The 17,856-nt window shown below is 39.4% G+C and overlaps 1 protein-coding gene across 1 annotated transcript in view; it reads right to left on the reverse strand.

Moving 5' to 3' along the window:
- The window catches only part of LOC100357556 (small ribosomal subunit protein uS2m), a 58,364-nt gene extending 41,958 nt beyond the window's left edge, over positions 1-16,406 (reverse strand). Inside the window, 1 exon segment of the mRNA XM_008254722.2 lies at positions 16,307-16,406. Coding sequence (XP_008252944.2) covers positions 16,307-16,406 — 100 coding nt within the window.
- Positions 16,407-17,856: the final 1,450 nt, after the last annotated feature.

The raw sequence follows: 17,856 nt of genomic DNA on the forward strand, positions 1-17,856 counted from the left end.
AGTGGGATTGCTGGGTCATATTGTATATCTATTTTCAGCTTTCTGAGGAATCTCCATACTGTCTTCCACAATGGCTGTACTAGTTTATAATCCTACCAGCATTGATTGAATTAAGGTACCTTTTTCCCAATCCTCACCAGAATTTATTGCTTATTGATCTCAGTATGAGAGCCATTCTAACTGGGGTGAGGAAACCTCACTGTGGTTTTGATTTGCATTTCTCTGATGGCTAGTGATTCTGGGCATTTTTTCATTTGTGGATTGGCCATTTGAATTCCCTCTTTTGAAAAATGCTTGTCCAAGTCCTCTGTTCATTTCTTACCGGATTGTTTGTTTTGTTGTTGAGTTTCTTGATCTTTATAGATTCTGGATATTAATCCTTTATCCACTGCACAGTTTACAAATATTTTCTCCCATTCTGTTGCCTCTTCATTTTGCTGAGTGTTTCCTTCGCAGTGCAGAAGCTTCTCAGCTTGATATAATTCCATTTGTCTAGTTTGGCTTTAACTGCCTGTGCTTCTGGGGTCTTTACACAAACTGTTTGTATATGCCAATGTTTTGCAAAGTTTCCAATTATTCTCCTCTAGTACCTTGGTGGTATAAACTCATAGAATTAGATCCTTGATCCAGTTTGAGTTGATCTTTTCATAAGGTGTAAAGTAGGGGACTCATTTCATACTTCTGCTTGTGGAGATCCAATTTTCCCAACACCATTTGTTAAAGAAACTGTCCTTTCTCCAGGGATTTATTTTAGCTACTTTGTCAAAAATTAGTGGTTGTAGGTGTGTGGATTGATTTCTGGTGTTTCTGTCCTGTTCCATTGGTCTGAATGTCTATTTTTGTGTCAGAACCAGCTTGATTTGATTATAACTGCCCTGCAGTATGTATCAAAATCTAGAAGAATGGATATTTTGATGATATTAAATCTTCAATCCATGAACATGAACCATTTTTCCATTTTTTGGTGTCTTCTATTTAATTTTCATCATAGAGATCATTCATTTCCTTGGTTAAATGTACTCCAGGGTATTTGATTTTTTTCTGTAGCTATTGTAAATAGGATTGATCTTGTACATTCCGAGCCATAGCACTGGCTGTGTATATAAAACCTATTGATTTTTGTGTGTTAATTTTATATCTTTCCACTATACAAGTTGTTTTATTAGTTCCAATAGTCTCTTAGTCTTTTGGTTCCCATTTATAGAGTAGTGTCATCTACAAGTAGGGATAATTTGACTTCTTTCATTCCATTTTGTATCACTTAGATTTATTTTTCTTGCCTAATGACTCTGGCTAAAACTTCTAGTACTGTATTGAATAGCAATGGTGAGATTGGGCATGCTTCTGTAGTTCCAGACCTCAGTGGGCATGCTTCCAACTTTTCCCGATTCCATAAGATGCTGGCTATGGGTTTGTCACAAATTGCCTTGATAGTGTTGAGGAATGTTCCTTCTATGCACAATTTGCTTAATTTTTTTAAGATTTATTTATTTGAGAGGCAGAGAGAGAGAATATTCCATCCACTGGTTCACACCTGAAATGGCAGTAATAGCCAGTGCTGGGCCTATCTGAAGGCAGGATCTAGGAGCTTCTTCCGGGTCTCTTACATGGGTGCAGGGGCCCAAGGACTTGGAACATTCACAGGCACATTAGCAGGGAGCTGGATCGGAAGTGGAGCAGCCTGGACTTGAACCGGCACCCATTTGGGATGCCATCATCACAGGCGGCGGCTTTACTGGTTATGGCACAGCGCCATCCCATTGCTTAAGGTTTTCGTCATGAAAGGAAGTTGTGTTTTATCAAATGCTTTCTCTGTAGCTGTTGAGATAATCATATGGTTTTTGTTCTTCAATTTGTTAATGATGTATCACATTTGTTGATATGCGAATGTTGAATCATCTCTGCATACCAGGGATAAATCCCACTTAGTTTGGGTAAATGATCTTTCTGATATATTGTTGAATTCAATCAGTATTTCATTAAGGATTTTTGCATCTAAATTTATCATGGATATTGGTATACAGTTCTCAAGCACTGTTGAATCTTTTTCTGGTTTAGGTGATGCTGGTTTTATAAGAGTTTGAGAAGAATTCTTTAAATTTAAAGAAGATATTTTCTTTAAAGATTTCATTAAATACCTGGTGGAATTCAGAAGTGGAGGCATCTAGTCCTGGACTTTTCTTTGTTGGGAGAGTATTACTGATTCAGTTTCCATCTTTGTTGTTGTTGTTGTTTTGTTTTGTTTTAGTTTCCTATGTCTTCATGATTCAATTTTGGCAGATTGTATGTGTCCAAGAATCTATCCATTTCTTCTAGATTCCCCAGTTTGTTGTGTACAGTTCTTTGTAGTAATTCCTGTTGATTGTTTTTTATTTCTGTGGTATTTGTTGTTACATCTTCTTTTTCATCTGATTTTATTGATTAGGGTCTTCTCCCCCTTTTTCGGTTAGTTAGGCCAATGGTATATAGTTTTGTGATTTTTTTTTTCAAAAACTCACCTCTTCATTTCACTAATCTTTTGCATTGTTTTCTGGTTTCAATTTGTTTATTTCTTGTGTAATTTAAACTATTTCTTTTCCCTTTCTAATTCTGGGTTTGGTTTGTTTTTTCTAGGTCTTTGAGGTGCATTGACAGCTTATTCATTTGGTGCCTTTCCAATTTCTTGTTGTAGGCACCAATTGATATAAACTTCCCTCTTAACACTGCTTTTTGCTATATCACATAGGTTTTTTAAAAAAATATTTATTTATTTGAGAGGTAGAGTTACAGAAAGACAGGGAGAGATGAGAAAAAGGTCCTCCATCTGCTGATTCACTCCATAAATGACTGCAACAGCCGGAGTTGAATTGATCCAATGCAAGAAGCCTCTTCTGAGTCTCCCACATGGGTGCAGGGGCTCAAGCACCCAGGCCATCCGCCACTGCTTTCTCAGGCCATAGCAGAGCGTTGGATTGAAAGAGGAGCAGCCGGGATTAGAACTGGAGGCCTTCTGGGATCGCAGGTGGAGGCCTAGCCTACTATGACACCATGCCAGCCCCAGTCCCATAGGTTTTGATATGTTGCAATGTCATCTTCATTCATTTATAGAATTTTTTTAAGTTTCTTATTTGATTTCTTCTATGACTCACTGTTCATTTAGGAGCATGTTGTTCAGTCTCCATGTGTGTATATATGTTCTAGAGATTCTCTAGTCATTAATTTCCAGGTTACTTCCATTGTGGTCAGCACAGATATATGATATGGTTTCAGTGCTTTTTAATTTGATGAGATATGCTCTATGGCCTGGTGTGTGGTCTATCCTAAAGAAAGTTCCATGCACTAATGAATAGAATGTGTATTCTGCAACTGTGGGATGAAAGGTTCTATAGTCCACTTGGTCCATAGTGTCAATTAGCTGTGTTTTTGTTGTTGTTGTTGTTGATTTTCTGACTGGTTGATCTACCTACTGATGAAAGTGGTGTATTGAAGTCCCCCATTGCTATTGTATGGGAGTCTATATCTCCATTTAGATCAATAACATTTGTTTTAAATATCCAGGTGCTCTCACACTGGGTGCATATACATTTACTATAGTAACATCTTTCTGTTGAATTGATTCTTTAATCATTAAATAGTACCCTTCTCTCTCTCTTTTAATAGTTCTCATGTTAAAGACTATTTTGTCTGATATTAGGATGTCTATACTTTTTTTATAGAAAACTTTTATTTGATAAATATAAATTTCATAAGTACAACTTTTATATGGTAGCGGTTCTTCCCCACATACCTGCCCTCCCATCCCCAAACCATCCCACCTCCTACTCCCTCTCCCATCCCATTCTTAATTAAGATTCATTTTTAATTACATACAGAAAATCAACTCTATACTAAGTAAAGATTTCAACAATTTGCACCCACACAGAAACACAAAGTATAGAGTATTGTTTGAAGACTAGTTTTACCGTTAATTCTCATAGTAGAACACATTAAGGACAGTGGTCCTACATAGGGAGCAAGTGCACAGTGACTCCTGTTGTTGATTTAACAATTGACACTCTTATTTATGACATTAGTGATCACCTGAGGCTCTTGACATGAGCTGCCAAGACTATGGAAGTCTCTTGAGTCCACAAACGCTGACATTATTTAGAAAAGACCATAATCAAAGTGGAAGTTCTCTCCTCCCTTCAGAGAAAGTTATCTCTTTCTATGGCCCCTTCTTTCTACTGGGATCTCACTCAGAGATCTTTCATGTAGGTCATTTTTTGCCACAGTGTCTTGTTTTTCCATGCCTGAAATGCTTTCTTGGGCTTTTTAGCCAGAAGTGAATGCCTAAAGGGCTGATTCTGAGGCCACAGTGTTGTTTAGAGAATTTGTCTTTCTATGAGTCTGCTGTGTGGCCTGCTTCCCATGTTGGATTATTCTCTCCTTTTTAATACTATCAATTATTATTAGCAGACACTTGGTCTTATTTATGTGACCCCTTTGACACTTAATCCTATCATTATGGTCAGTTATGAATTTAAACTGATCACTTTAACTAGTAATATGGCATTGGTTCCTGCCAACTTAATGGAATTTGGAGTCCCACGGCAAGGTTTTAGCTTTACCCGTAGGGGTAAGTCAGAGGAAATGTGTGCTGAACTGTACATCTCCTCCCCCTCTTATTCCAACTCTTATTTTTAACAGGGATCAATTTCAATTGGATTTAAATACCTAATAATTCTGTGTTAAGTAAAGAGTTAAATCAATGGTATTAAGTAGAAAAAAATATTAAAAAGAATATAATAACAAGCTGTTCCTCGACAGTCAGGACAAGGGCTGATCAAGTCATTGCTTCTCATAGTGTGCATTTCACTTCTACAGGTTTCCTTTTAGGTGCTCAGTTAGTTGTCACAGATCAGGGAGAACATATGATATTTGTCCCTTTGGGACTGACTTATTTCATTCAGCATCATCTTGCCAAGATTCCTCCATTTTATTGAAAATGGCCGGATTTGATTTTTTTGTTTTTTTTTTTTAACTTTTATTTAGTAAATATAATTTTCCAAAGTACAGTTTATGCATTACAATGGCTTCCACCCCCCATAACTTCCCTCCCACCCACAACCCTCCCATCTCCTGCTCCCTCTCCCATCCCATTCACATCAAGATTCATTTTCAATTATCTTTATATACAGAAGATTGATCTAGTATATATTAAGTAAAGATTTCATTGGTTTGCACCCACACAGAACATAAAGTGTAAAATACTGTTTGAGTACTAGTTATAACATTAATTCACATTGGACAACACATTAAGGACAGAGATTCCACATAAGGAGTAAGTACACAGTGACTCCTGTTGTTGAGTTAACAAATTGACACTCTTGTTTATGGTGTAAGAAATCTCCCTAGGCTCTAGTCATGAGTTTCCAAGGCTATGGAAGCCTCTTGAGTTTGCCGACTTCGATCTTATCCTGACAGGGTCATAGTAAAAGTGGAAGTTCTCTCCTCCCTTCAGAGAAAGGTACCTCCTTCATTGATGGCCCGTTCTTTCTATTGGGATCTCACTCGCAGAGACCTTTCATTTAGGGTTTTTTTTTTTTTTTTCAAAGTGTCTTGGCTTTCCATGCTTGAAATACTCTCATGGGCCCTTCAGCCAGATCTGAATGCCTTAAGGGCTGATTCTGAGGCCAGAGTGCTGTTTAGGACACCTGCCATTCTACGAGTCTGCTGTGTATCCCGCTTCCCATGTTGGATCATTCTCTCCTTTTTAATTTTATCAGTTAGTATTAGCAGACACTAGTCTTGTTTGTGTCATCCCTTTGACTCTTAGACCTATCAGTATGATCAATTGTGATTGAAAATTTGATTTTTTAACTTTTATTTAATGAATATAAACTTCCAAAGTACAGCTTATGGATTACAATGGCTTTCCACCCCCCATAACTTCCCTCCCACCCGCAACCCTCCCCTTTCCCGCTCCCTCTCCCCTTCCATTCACATCAAGATTCATTTTCAATTCTCTTTATATACAGAAGATCAGTTTAGCATATATTAAGTAAAGATTTCAACAGTTTGCACCCGCATAGAAACACAAAGTGAAAAATACTGTTTGAGTACTGGTTATAGCATTAAATCACAATGTACAGCACATTAAGGACAGAGATCCTACATGAGGAGTAAGTGCACAGTGACTCCTGTTGTTGACTTTACAAATTGGCACTCTTGTTTATGGCCTCAGTAATCACCCTAGGCCCTTGTTATGAGTTTCCAAGGCTATGGAAGCCTTTTGAGTTCACTGACTTTTGGTTGAATACTGTAATCAATACACAATTCTTCTTAAGTGCTGAAACTTAACTGAAAAGTGATCACTGTTAAATATAAGAGTGGGAATAAGAGAGGGAAGAGATGTGCAATTCGGGACATGCTCAAGCTGACTTGCCCCAAACGGTAGAGTTAGAAACATACCAGGGGATTCGAATTCAATCCCATCAAGGTGGCATGTACCAATGGCATCTCACTAGTCCCAGTGATCAATTTCTGTTCACAATTGATCATAATGATAGGAGTAAGAGTCAAAGGGATCACATAAACAAAACTAGTGTCTGCAAATACTAACTGATAGAATAAAAAAGGGAGAGAACAATCCAACATGGGAAGCGAGATACACAGCAAACCCATAGAATGGCAGATGTCCTAAACAGCACTCTTGCCTCAGAAAATTTGATTTTTTTACTGCTGTGTGGTATTCCATATAGTACATATCCCATAATTTCTTTATCCAATCTTCTATCAATGGGCATTTAGATTGAATCCATATCTTAGCTATTGTGAACTGAGCTGCAATAAACATTGAGGTGCAGATAGCTCTTTTATTTGCCAATTTCATTTCCTTTGGGTAAATTCTGAGGAGTGGGATGGCTGGGTTGTATGGTAGGGCTATATTCAGGTTTCTGAGGACTCTCCAGACTGACTTCCATAGCGGCTTAACCAATTTGCATTCCCACCAACAGTGGATTAATGTGCCTTTTTCTACATATCCTTGCCAGCATCTATTGTTGGTTGATTTCTGTATGAAAGCCAATCTCACCAGGGTGAGGTGAAACTTCATTGTGGTTTTGATTTGCATTTCCCTGGCTATTGGCTAGTGATACAGAACATTTTTTCATATGTCTATTGGCTGTTTAGATTTCCTCTCATGAAAAATGTCCATTTAGTTCCTTGGCCCATCTCTTAAGTGGGTTGTTTGTTTTGTTGTTGTGGAGTTTCTTGATCTCTTTGTAGATTCTGGTTATTAATCCTTTATCGGTTGCATAATTTGCAAATATTTTTTTCCATTCTGTTGGATGCCTCTTCACTTTCCTGACTGTTTCTTTTGCAGTACAGAAACTTCTCAATCTGATATAATCCCAGTTGTTAATTTTGGCTTTGGCTGCCTGTGCCTCTGGGGGTCTATTCCAAGAAGTCTTTCCCTGTGCCTTTATCTTGCATGGTTTCTCCGATGTTCTCTAATAATTTTATGGTGTCAGGTTGTAGATTTATATCTTTAATCCATGTTGAGTAGATGTTTGTGTAAGGTAGGGGTCTTCTTCATGCTTCTGCATGTGGAAATCCAATTTTCCCAGCGCCATTTGTTGAATAGACAGTCCTTGCTCCAGAAATTGGTTTCAGCTCCTTGTTGTTGGATGTGGATGTTTGGATTGATTTCTGGCATTTCTGTTCTGTTCCATTGGTCTATCCATTTGTTTTTGTACCAGTACCATGCTGTTTTGATTATAACTGCCCTGTAGTATGTCTTTTTATTTTTTAGACAATGAGATAGAGAGAAAGGTCTTCCTTCAGTTGGTTCACCCCCCAAATGGCCGATACGGCCGGAGCTACACCGAACCAAAGTCAGGAGCAAGGTGATACCTCCTGGTCTCCCACGCGGGTGCAGGTGCCCAAGCACTTGGACCATCCTCCACTGCCCTCCCGGGCTACAGCAGAGCTGGACTGGAAGAGGAGCCACTGGGACTAGAACCCGGCACCCATATTGGATACCGGTGCTGCAGGCGGAGGATTAACCAAGTTAACCCCGGAGCCAGCCCCGATGTAGTATGTCTTGAAAAGTAATATTGTGATGCCTTCGGTTTTGTTTTGTTGTATAAGATAACTTTAGCTATTTGAGGTCTCCTGTGCCTTCATATGAATTTCAGCATCATTTTTTCCAGATCTGAGAAGAATGTCTTTGGGGTTTTGATTGGTATCACACTGAATCTGTAAATTTTTTTTGGAAGAATGGACATTTTCATATTGATTCTTCCAATCCATGAGCATAGCCTATTTTTCCTTTTTTTGGTATCCTCTCTTTCTTTCTTTCTTTCTTTCTTTCTTTCTTTCTTTCTTTCTTTCTTTCTTGACAGGCAGAGTGGACAGTGAGAGAGAGGGACAGAGAGAAAGGTCTTCCTTTTGCCATTGGTTCACCCTCCAATGTCCACTGCGGCCGGTGCGCTGTGGCTGGCACACCGCACTGATCCGAAGGCAGGAGCCAGGTGCTTCTCCTGGTCTATCCATGGGGTGCAGGGCCCAAGCACTTGGGCCATCCTCCACTGCACTCCCTGGCCACAGCAGAGAGCTGGCCTATAAGAGCGGCAACTAGGACAGAATCCAGCACCCCAACCAGGACTAGAACCGGTGTGCCGACGCCACAAGGCGGTGGATTAGCCTATTGAGCCGCGGCGCCAGCTTAGTAATTCTCATCATAGAGATCTTTGACATCCTTAGGTAAGTTCATTGCAAGGTATTGGATTGTTTTTGTAGCTATTGTGAAGGGGATTGACCTTAAAAGTTCTTTCTCAGCAATGCCATTGTCTGTGTATATAAAGGCTATTGATTTTTTTTTTTTTTTTTGACAGACAGACAGTGAGAGAGAGACAGAGAGAAAGGTCTTCCTTCTTTCCGTTGGTTCACCCCCCAGATGGCTGCTACGGCCAGTGCACTGCACCAATCCAAAGCCAGGAGCCAGGTGCTTCCTCCTGGTCTCCCATGCGGATGCAGGGCCCAAGCACTTGGGCCATCCTCGACTGACTTCTCAGGCCACAGCAGAGAGCTGGACTGGAAGAGGAGCAACCGGGACAGAACCGGCGCCCCGTCCAGGACTAGAACCCAGGGTGCCGGTGCCACAGGCAGAGGATTAGCCTAGTGAGCTGCAATGCCAGCCAAGGCTATTGATTTTTGTACATTGCTTTTATATCCTGCTGCTTTACCAAACTCTTCTATAGTTCTAATAGTCTCTTAGTGGAGCTCTTTGGATCCCCTGAATAAAGAATTGCATCAGGTGCCATGGCTGTGGTACACTAGGTTAATCCTCTGCCTGTAGCGCTGGCATCCCATATGGGTGCCGGGTTCTAGTTCCCGTTGTTCCTCTTCCAGTCCAGCTCTATGCTGTGGCCTGAGATGGCAGTGTAGAATGGCCCAAGTGGCTGGGGCCCTGCACCTGCATGGGAGACCAGGAAGAAACTCCTGGCTCCTGGCTTCAGATTGGCCCAGCTCCGGCTGTTGTGGCCATTTGGAGAGTGAACCAACGGAAGGAAGAGCTTTCTCTCTCTCTCTCTCTCACTGTCTGTAAATTCCAAAAAAAAAAAAAAAAAAAAAAAAATCTAAAAAAAAAATATCATCTGCAAAGAGGGATATTTTGACTTCTTCCTTCCCAATGTGTATCCCTTTGATTTCTTTTTCTTGCCTACCAGCTCTGGCTAAAACTTCCAGTACTATATTGAATAACAATGGTGAGAGTGGGCCTCTCTGTTACCAGATCTGCATGGGAATCCTTCCAACTTTTCCTCATTTACTAAGATGCTGGCCATGGGTTTGTCATAAATTGCCTTGATCGTGTTGAGGAATGTTCCTTCTATACCCAATTTGCTTAGTTTTCATCATGAAAGGTTGTATTTTATCAAATGCTTTCTCTGCATCTATTCAGATAATCATATTGTTTTTCTTCTGCAGTTTGTTAATTTATGTTATCACATTGACTGAATTACAAATGTTGAACCATTCCTGTATACCAGGAATAAATCCCACTTGGTCTGGGTGGATGATTTTCTGATGTGTTGTTGGATTCTATTGGCTAGAGTATTGAGGATTTTTACATCTATATCCATCAGGGAAATTGGTCTGTAATTCTCTTTCTCTGCTGCATCTTTTTCAGGTTTAGGAATTAAGGTTATGTTGGCTTCATAGACAGAATTTGGGAGGATTTACTCTCTTTCTATTTTATTTTTATTTTATTTTATTTTTTTTTTGACAGGCAGAGTGGACAGTGAGAGAGAGAGACAGAGAGAAAGGTCTTCCTTTGCCGTTGGTTCACCCTCCAATGGCCGCCACGGCCGGCGCGCTGCGGCTGGCGCACCGCACTGATCCGATGGCAGGAGCCAGGTGCTTTTCCTGGTCTCCCATGGGGTGCAGGGCCCAAGCACTTGGGCCATCCTCCACTGCACTCCCTGGCCACAGCAGAGAGCTGGCCTGGAAGAGGGGCAACCGGGACAGAATCCGGCGCCCCAACCGGGACTAGAACCTGGTGTGCCGGCGCCACTAGGCGGAGGATTAGCCTAGTGAGCCGCGGCGCCAGCCTGGATTTACTCCCTTTCAATTGTTTTTGAATAGCTTGAGAACAACTGGAGTTGGTTCTTCTTTAAATGTCTGGTAGAATTCAGTGGTCAATCCATCTGGTCCTGGGCTTTTATTTGTTGGGAGAGACATTATCACTTATTCAATTTTCATCTTGATTATAGGTCTTTTTAGGTTTTCTATGTCTTCATGCTTCAATTTAGGTAGGTTGTATGTTTCCAGGAATCTATTCATTTCTTCTAGATTTCCCAGTTTGCTGGCATACAACTCTTTGTAGTAATTTCTGATGACTCTTTTTATTTCTGTGCTTTCTTTTGTTACATTCGCATTTTCATCTCTGATTTTATTGATTTGTGTCTTCTCTATCCTTTTTTTTAGTTTATTTGGCTAATAGTGTGTCCATTTTTTAATTTATTTTTTTCAAAAAACCTGCTCTTCATTTTGCTGATCTTCTGTAATGTTTGTAATGTTTCTTTGGATTCAATTTTGTGGAGTTCTGCTCTAATTTTAATTATTTTTCTCCTGCTAGTTTTGGGTTTGGTTTGCTGTAGTTTTTCTAGATCTTTGAGATGCATTGATAGCTCATTTATTTGGTACCTTTCTAACTTCTTGATATAGGCACCTATTACTATAAATTTTCCCCTTAATATTGCTTTGGCTGTATCTCATAAGTTTTGATGTGTTGTTATCTTCATTTGCTTCCAGAAAGTTTTTGATTTTTCTTTTGATTTCTAAGTGATCTACTGTTGATTCAGGAGCATATTGTTCAGTCTCCATGTGCTTGCATATGTACTAGAAATTCTTGAGTTGCTGCTTTACAGCTTCATTCAATTGTGGTCTGAGAAGATTCATGGTATGATTTCATTTTTTTTGAACTTGTTGAAACTTACTTTATGGCCTAGTATGTGGTCAGTCCTAGAGAGAGTTCCATGCACTGCTGAGAAGAAGGTGTATTCTGCAACTGTAAGATGAAAACTTCTGTAGATATCTGTTAGGCCCATTTGGTCTATAGTATGAATTAAATCTGTTGTTTCCTGTTTCCTTGTTGATTTTCTGTATGGTAAATGTGTGCATTGCTGAAAGTGGAGTATTGAAATTCCCCAATACTATTGTATTGGAGTCTAAGTCTCCCTTTAAATCCCTTAACATATCTTTTAAATAACCATGTGCCTTGTAATTAGGTGCATATGTTTTTAGTAGTTACATCTTCCTATTGAATTGATCCCTTAATCATTATCTAGTGCCCTTGTTTATCTCTTTTAACAGTTTTTGTGTTAGTCTATTTTGTCTGATATTAAAATTGCTACTCTAGCACTTTTTTGGTTTCTGTTGGCATGGAATATATTTTCCAGCCTTTCACTTTCAGTCTGCATGCACCTTTGTTAGAATGATGTGTTTATTGTATTCAGCATATAGATGGGTTTTTGTTTTTTAATGCATTCAGCCAGTTTGTGCCTTTTAACTGGGCACATATACATTCAATGTGACTATTGATAAGTAATGATTTTGCCCTGCTATTTTTTCAAAGATATTCCTAATTTAAACTTTGAACTTCCTGTGATCTTTTACGGAGATATTTCCTTCCTTTACCTTCTTTTGTATTGATGACCATGGTTCTGTGTTTCTGTGTGTAACACATCTTTAAGCATCTTTTGCAGGTCTGGATGAGTGGTGACAAATTCTTTCAATTTCTATTTGTTATGAAAGCTCTTTATTTCACCTTCATTCACAAATGAGAGCTTTGGAGCATATAATATTCTTGGATGAGAGTTTTTGTCTCTTAGGATGTGGGCTATATTTCGCCATTCCCTCCTAGCCTGTAGGGTTTCTAATGAGAAGTCTGCTGTGAGTCTAATTAGAGATCCTCTGAAAGTAATCTTGCGTTTCTCTCTTGTACATTTTAGAATCCTCTCTTTATGTTTCACTGTGGTGAGTTTGATTACAATGTGTCATGGCAAATATCTTTTCTGTTCATGTCTATTGGGAGTTCTGTGTGCTTTCTCTACTTGGACGTCTCTTTCTTTCTCCAAACACAGGAAGTTTTCTGCTAGTATTTCACTAACAAGGACTCTTAATCCTTTCTCTTTCTCCATGCCTTCAGGAACTCCTAGAATCTGAATGTTGGATTTTTTTTATAGTATCCTATAGATCCCAACCATGTTTTTTAGATTTCCAATTTCCTCTTCTTGTCCTTGGTTTGACTATAAACTTTCCTGTGCTGTGTCCTCTAGGTCAGATATTCTCTCTTCTACCTCACAGATTCTGTTTTAAGGCTCTCCACTTCAGTTTTTATGTGTTCTATTGAATTCTTCATTTCATTTTGATTTCTCTTTAGTATTCAATTTCATGTTCTATTAAATTCTTCTTTTATTTTTGATTCCTCCTTAAGATTTCAATTTCATGGGAGAGATTTTCTTTCATGTCCTGCATGGATTTCAGTAGTTTGTGCATTTGCTTTTATTACTTCTATATAATCTTATGATCAATTTTTTGATTTCCATTTTTGCATTTCTTCTATCTCATCATCTTCATAATCTAGTCTTGAAGTGTCATGTTCTTTTGGGAGCATCATGTTATCTTCCTTATTCTTGTTTGTTGGATTGTTGAGTTTGTTGTTCAGCTTTGTGGAGATACTCTTTGGTTCCTGCTGTGGCAGCTTTTATTGTTGTACTATGACTCTGTATATAACTAGACTGTCTGCTTTCAGTGAATCTCTAGAGATTTGTAATGGGTGTGGCCAGAGAGCTCTGTTCAGTTCCCCAGGATTAAGGGTGTGCCTAAGGTGACACACTCAGTTTAGTGTGGTAAATCCTCTCTCTTTTTTAATCAGAAGGGAAGTACTTCTGCTCAGCTGAGCTTTTCTCCTCGATGGAGTCTAGTGCCTGGGCGCTAGCCTCAGTGGGTATAATATTCATCTGCTCTGTCCCAATTCAGATTACCCAGCAATGTCTCTCACCAGGTAACCAGGAACTTCCAAGCTTGTGGCATCTCCCACTGAGACTGATCAAAGTCTCTGGCACACCATGAGTTCTCCCACACACCCTCATTTTTTTTTCACAGTCCTGGTTCAGAAGGTTCACACAGTCACAGGCTCTACCCTGCTTTTATTTCTTCCCACAGGAGTCAAGAATCTCCACTTGGCTGATTGCTGAGCATAGACCCGAGCTGGTGCAGCTGTTAGGTATGTCCAAAATGGTACCCACTCTATTGGCCTGTGAACCTTTATTAGGTTATTGGAGAGAAGGAAATATCTCTGTATCATCCTTTCTTTTTTTTTTTTCCTCTCCTCCAGTTTGGCTGGTACACTTTCCCCCACGGGGCTTCAATCCTTGTTCCCTCTATGCTCTTCCTGCTGGTTTTTCTCCAGTGGCTTGGGCTACTGTGGTTTCATCTCACCTCATTTGCTCTTTTTTGCTTTCCAGTAGTATGGAATAACTTTTTTCATCTTTTCACTTTCAGTCTGTCTGTATCTTTGTTGATGAGGTGAGTTTCTTGAAGGCAGCAAATACATGGTTCTTGCTATTTAATCTATTCAGACAGCTTGTATCTTTTAATTAGAGAATTTAGGCCATTTACATTCAAAGTTACTATTGATAAATGATGGTTTAGCCTTGCCATTTTTCCATGAATACTCCTATTGTTTGCTTTAGATTTCCTTTGCACTTTTACAAAGAGATTTTAGACCTTCATATTCTTTAATAGTTATTATTCTGTGTTTCTGTATGTAGTACATTCTTTAGTACATCATTTGTAAGGTTGGGTGAGTGGTGACAATGAGTGGTGACAAACACTTTCAATATCAGTTTGTCATGATGGCCTTCATTTCATCTTCACTTATAAATGAGAGCTTTGCAGGGTACAATATTCTTGGTGGACAATTCTTTTCTTATAAGACTTGGACTGTGTCTTCCATTTTCTCCTAGCCTACAGGATTTCTGATGAGAAGTCAGTTGTGAGTCTCATTGGAGATTGTCTGAAAGTAATCTGGCATTTCTCTCATTCACTTTTTTTTATGTTACATTGTTGAAAGATTGACAACAATGTATCATGGTGAAGATGTTTTCTGGTCATGTGTATTAAGAATTCTCTTTGCCTCATGTATTTGGATGTCCCTTTTTCCAAATTAGGTAACTTTTCTGTTATTATTTCATTGACTAGGCCTTCTAATCCATTATCTCTTTCCACAGTTCTTCAGGAACACCTAAGACTCATATGTTGGGTCATTTGATAGTATCCCATAAATCTCCAACACTGTTTTTTAATTTTTATGATTTTTTTGGTCTGGAAAATTTCCCTAGATTTGTCTTTTAGACTTCCTTTCTTCTGCCTCAGCAAGTTTGTTGATATGAGTTTCTGCTGTAGTTTTTGTACAACACATTGATTTCTTGATTTATAAATTTCAGTTTGATTTCTCTTATAAATGAGAGCTTTGCAGGGTACAATATTCTGGGTGGACAATTCTTTTCTTATAAGACTTGGACTGTGTCTTCCATTTTCTTCTAATTTCAATCTTCTGGGATAATTTTTCTTCCATGTCAAATATGGATTTCTTTAACTCATGAATATTTTTCTCATTGATTCTGAGTAATCCAATGATTAATATTTTGAATTCATTTTCAAGCATTTCATCAATCTCTTTGTCATCACATTCTAATATTGAAGTGTTGTTTTGTTCCTTTGGGGGAGTCACATATCTTCCTTATTCTTGTTTCTTGAATTTCTGCATTTATTTTTTGGCATTTGTGGAAATACTTATTGATTCTCTCCTCTGATGGCTTTTATCTTTGAACTGTGCATCTGTGGCTTAGTGGAGTGTCTGTTGCTTTAGTGAATACTCAGAGGCATGTGCACGGTATGGCTAGGGAGCTCTGATCAGTGCTCCAGGGTTTGGCAACTACCTAGGGTGACATCCAAGTTGGGTGTGTTTGGTCTTCTCTGTTGTCATCATGGAAGAGGGTATGATGATCACCTCTGTTATTTAATCATACCCTTACCTCTTCCAAGATGATCATTGTCCTTTGTTAGCTCACTGTGAGTGCAACAGTCTCCTGTGCTGCCACATGAACCACACAAAGGTTCTGTGCAGCCCTCATGTGAACATGGGTCCCACTGCAATGATCCACCCCAGGCAATCCAGGAGCTCTGGGCCTTTTTGGTCACGCACAATGATTGCCCAGAAAGCCAGCTACACCCTGTGACTCCATCGTGCCATCACAGAGTTTCCACAGTCTCTGCATACAAGGCTCCAATGTCATGTTGTGCAGAGGATCCACTCTGCCCCACTAGCCTATCCTGTTGATGGAGAGGTAGAGACATTCTCAGATTCAGCTGTCTGTAAGTGATTTAACTTGGTGGTGAGCCCTGGGGCCTTGATATGTTTAGAGGTTGGAGGCACCTCAAGGTCTTACATATGTGCTCAGTCTCCTCTTTACTTCCAGCCTTACTCAAAGTCAGTGGGGAATGCAGATTTTTCCTTCTGGTAAAATCCCTGGATCACAAGCATGCACAAGAGCTGCCACAGCTGCTACTGATGTCAAAATGGCGCTCTTTTCCAGCTGGTTGCCTGGCATCGTTTTGGGGAGATGGAGAGAGAGAAGCGTGCCCTTTGTTCCCTGGTCAGGCAGCTACCCTGTTTCCCTTAGGATTCCAGGCCAGACTCAAAGATAGTGTATTCTGCCAAACTCTTACTGTGGCAATATCGCCAATGGCATGGGCTGCTGCAGTCTGTTCTTACCTGCTTCCCAAAGCTGGTGCTTCCTCCGGCTCTTGGCTACAGAGATCGTGTGTTTTGTCCACACTTGTTGCTGTGCATCCTCACCTTCTAGCTGATCCATTGTGTCCCTCTTCATTCTGTGGAATTTTACTGCAGATTTCTCTCCAACTCTCCCCTAGGATGTACTTCTTCCACTTTCTTGCTACTATTTCTCCCTAGCCTAAAGCAGTAAGTCCTTTTTCCTATTCTGCCATCTCTCATGGACTTCCAAATACAGAAATACATAAATCTTTTGAAAAGAGACAGACTATATTAATTGGCTTCTATCTGGTAAAGAAGTTTAATTAATAATTAATAATCTTCCAAAACATAGAGTGTCAGGCTCAAGTTGATTCACTGATTAATTCTGCCAAACATCTAATGAGTAAATTATGCTAATTATATAGAATCTCTTCCAGAATATATCAGCAGAAAGAATGCTTTCTGACTTATTCTATGAGGTCAGCATTTCTGTAATAACAGTTTGACACAAAGGCAATATAAGAAAAATATAAATATATTTCATAAACAAAAGGGTATTGCCATGAGCAAAATATTAGTAAATTAAATCCAGCAATGAATTAAAAGTTATACACCATAGCCAAGTAGTATTTATTATAAGTATTCAACTCTTGGAATAAATGCACTTCTTCAGTACTGAAAGAAATGCACTATCAAGCCATGGAAAGACATGGAAGAAACTTAAAAGCAAAGGTAATTTGAAAACCTACATATTACACCATTTCTTGTATATGACACTCTGTAAAAGGCAAAGTGTGGATAAAGTAAAAAATGGTTTTCAGGAAGCGTGAATGGGTAGAAAACTGTAGGGCAATGAAACTATTTTGTATGACGCTATGTGTTGTAGCTATGTGTTGTCATACATTTGTGAAAACCTAGGCAGCACCGCGGCTCACTAGGCTAATCCTCCACCTTGAGGCGCCGGCACACCGGGTTCTAGTCCCGGTCGGGGCGCCAGATTCTGTCCCGGTTGCCCCTCTTCCAGGCCAGCTCTCTGCTGTGGCCAGGGAGTGCAGTGGAGGATGGCCCAAGTGCTTGGGCCCTGCACCCCATGGGAGACCAGGAGAAGCACCTGGCTCCTGCCATTGGATCAGCGCAGTGCGCCATGGTGGCCATTGGAGGGTGAACCAACGACAAAGGAAGACCTTTTTCTCTTTCTCTCTCTCACTGTCCACTCTGCCTGTCAAAAAAAAAAAAAATAACTAAATAAAAATAAAAAAAGAAAAAGAAAACCTATAGCAGGCATAACACCAAGAGTAAGCCCTAATGTAGACTGTGGACTTCGGACTTTGATTGTAACCAGTGTACCAGTGTGGTGAGGAATGTCAATACTGGGGGAGACTGCATATGTGAGGACAAAGAAATACAAGATCTCTGCAATTTCCACTCAAATTTGCTCTGAACCTAAAATTGTAAAAGACAAAATTTATTTTAAAAACTAAGGAAATTATTGATTCTAATTAAAATATTGTTCAGGAAAATTAATGAATGTCATACTAGATCATTTTTTA

The sequence above is a fragment of the Oryctolagus cuniculus genome, chromosome 2, assembly GCF_051225735.1.
Source record: "Oryctolagus cuniculus isolate XC-2025 breed Fujian yellow rabbit chromosome 2, ASM5122573v1, whole genome shotgun sequence".
Lineage (NCBI taxonomy): Eukaryota > Metazoa > Chordata > Mammalia > Lagomorpha > Leporidae > Oryctolagus > Oryctolagus cuniculus.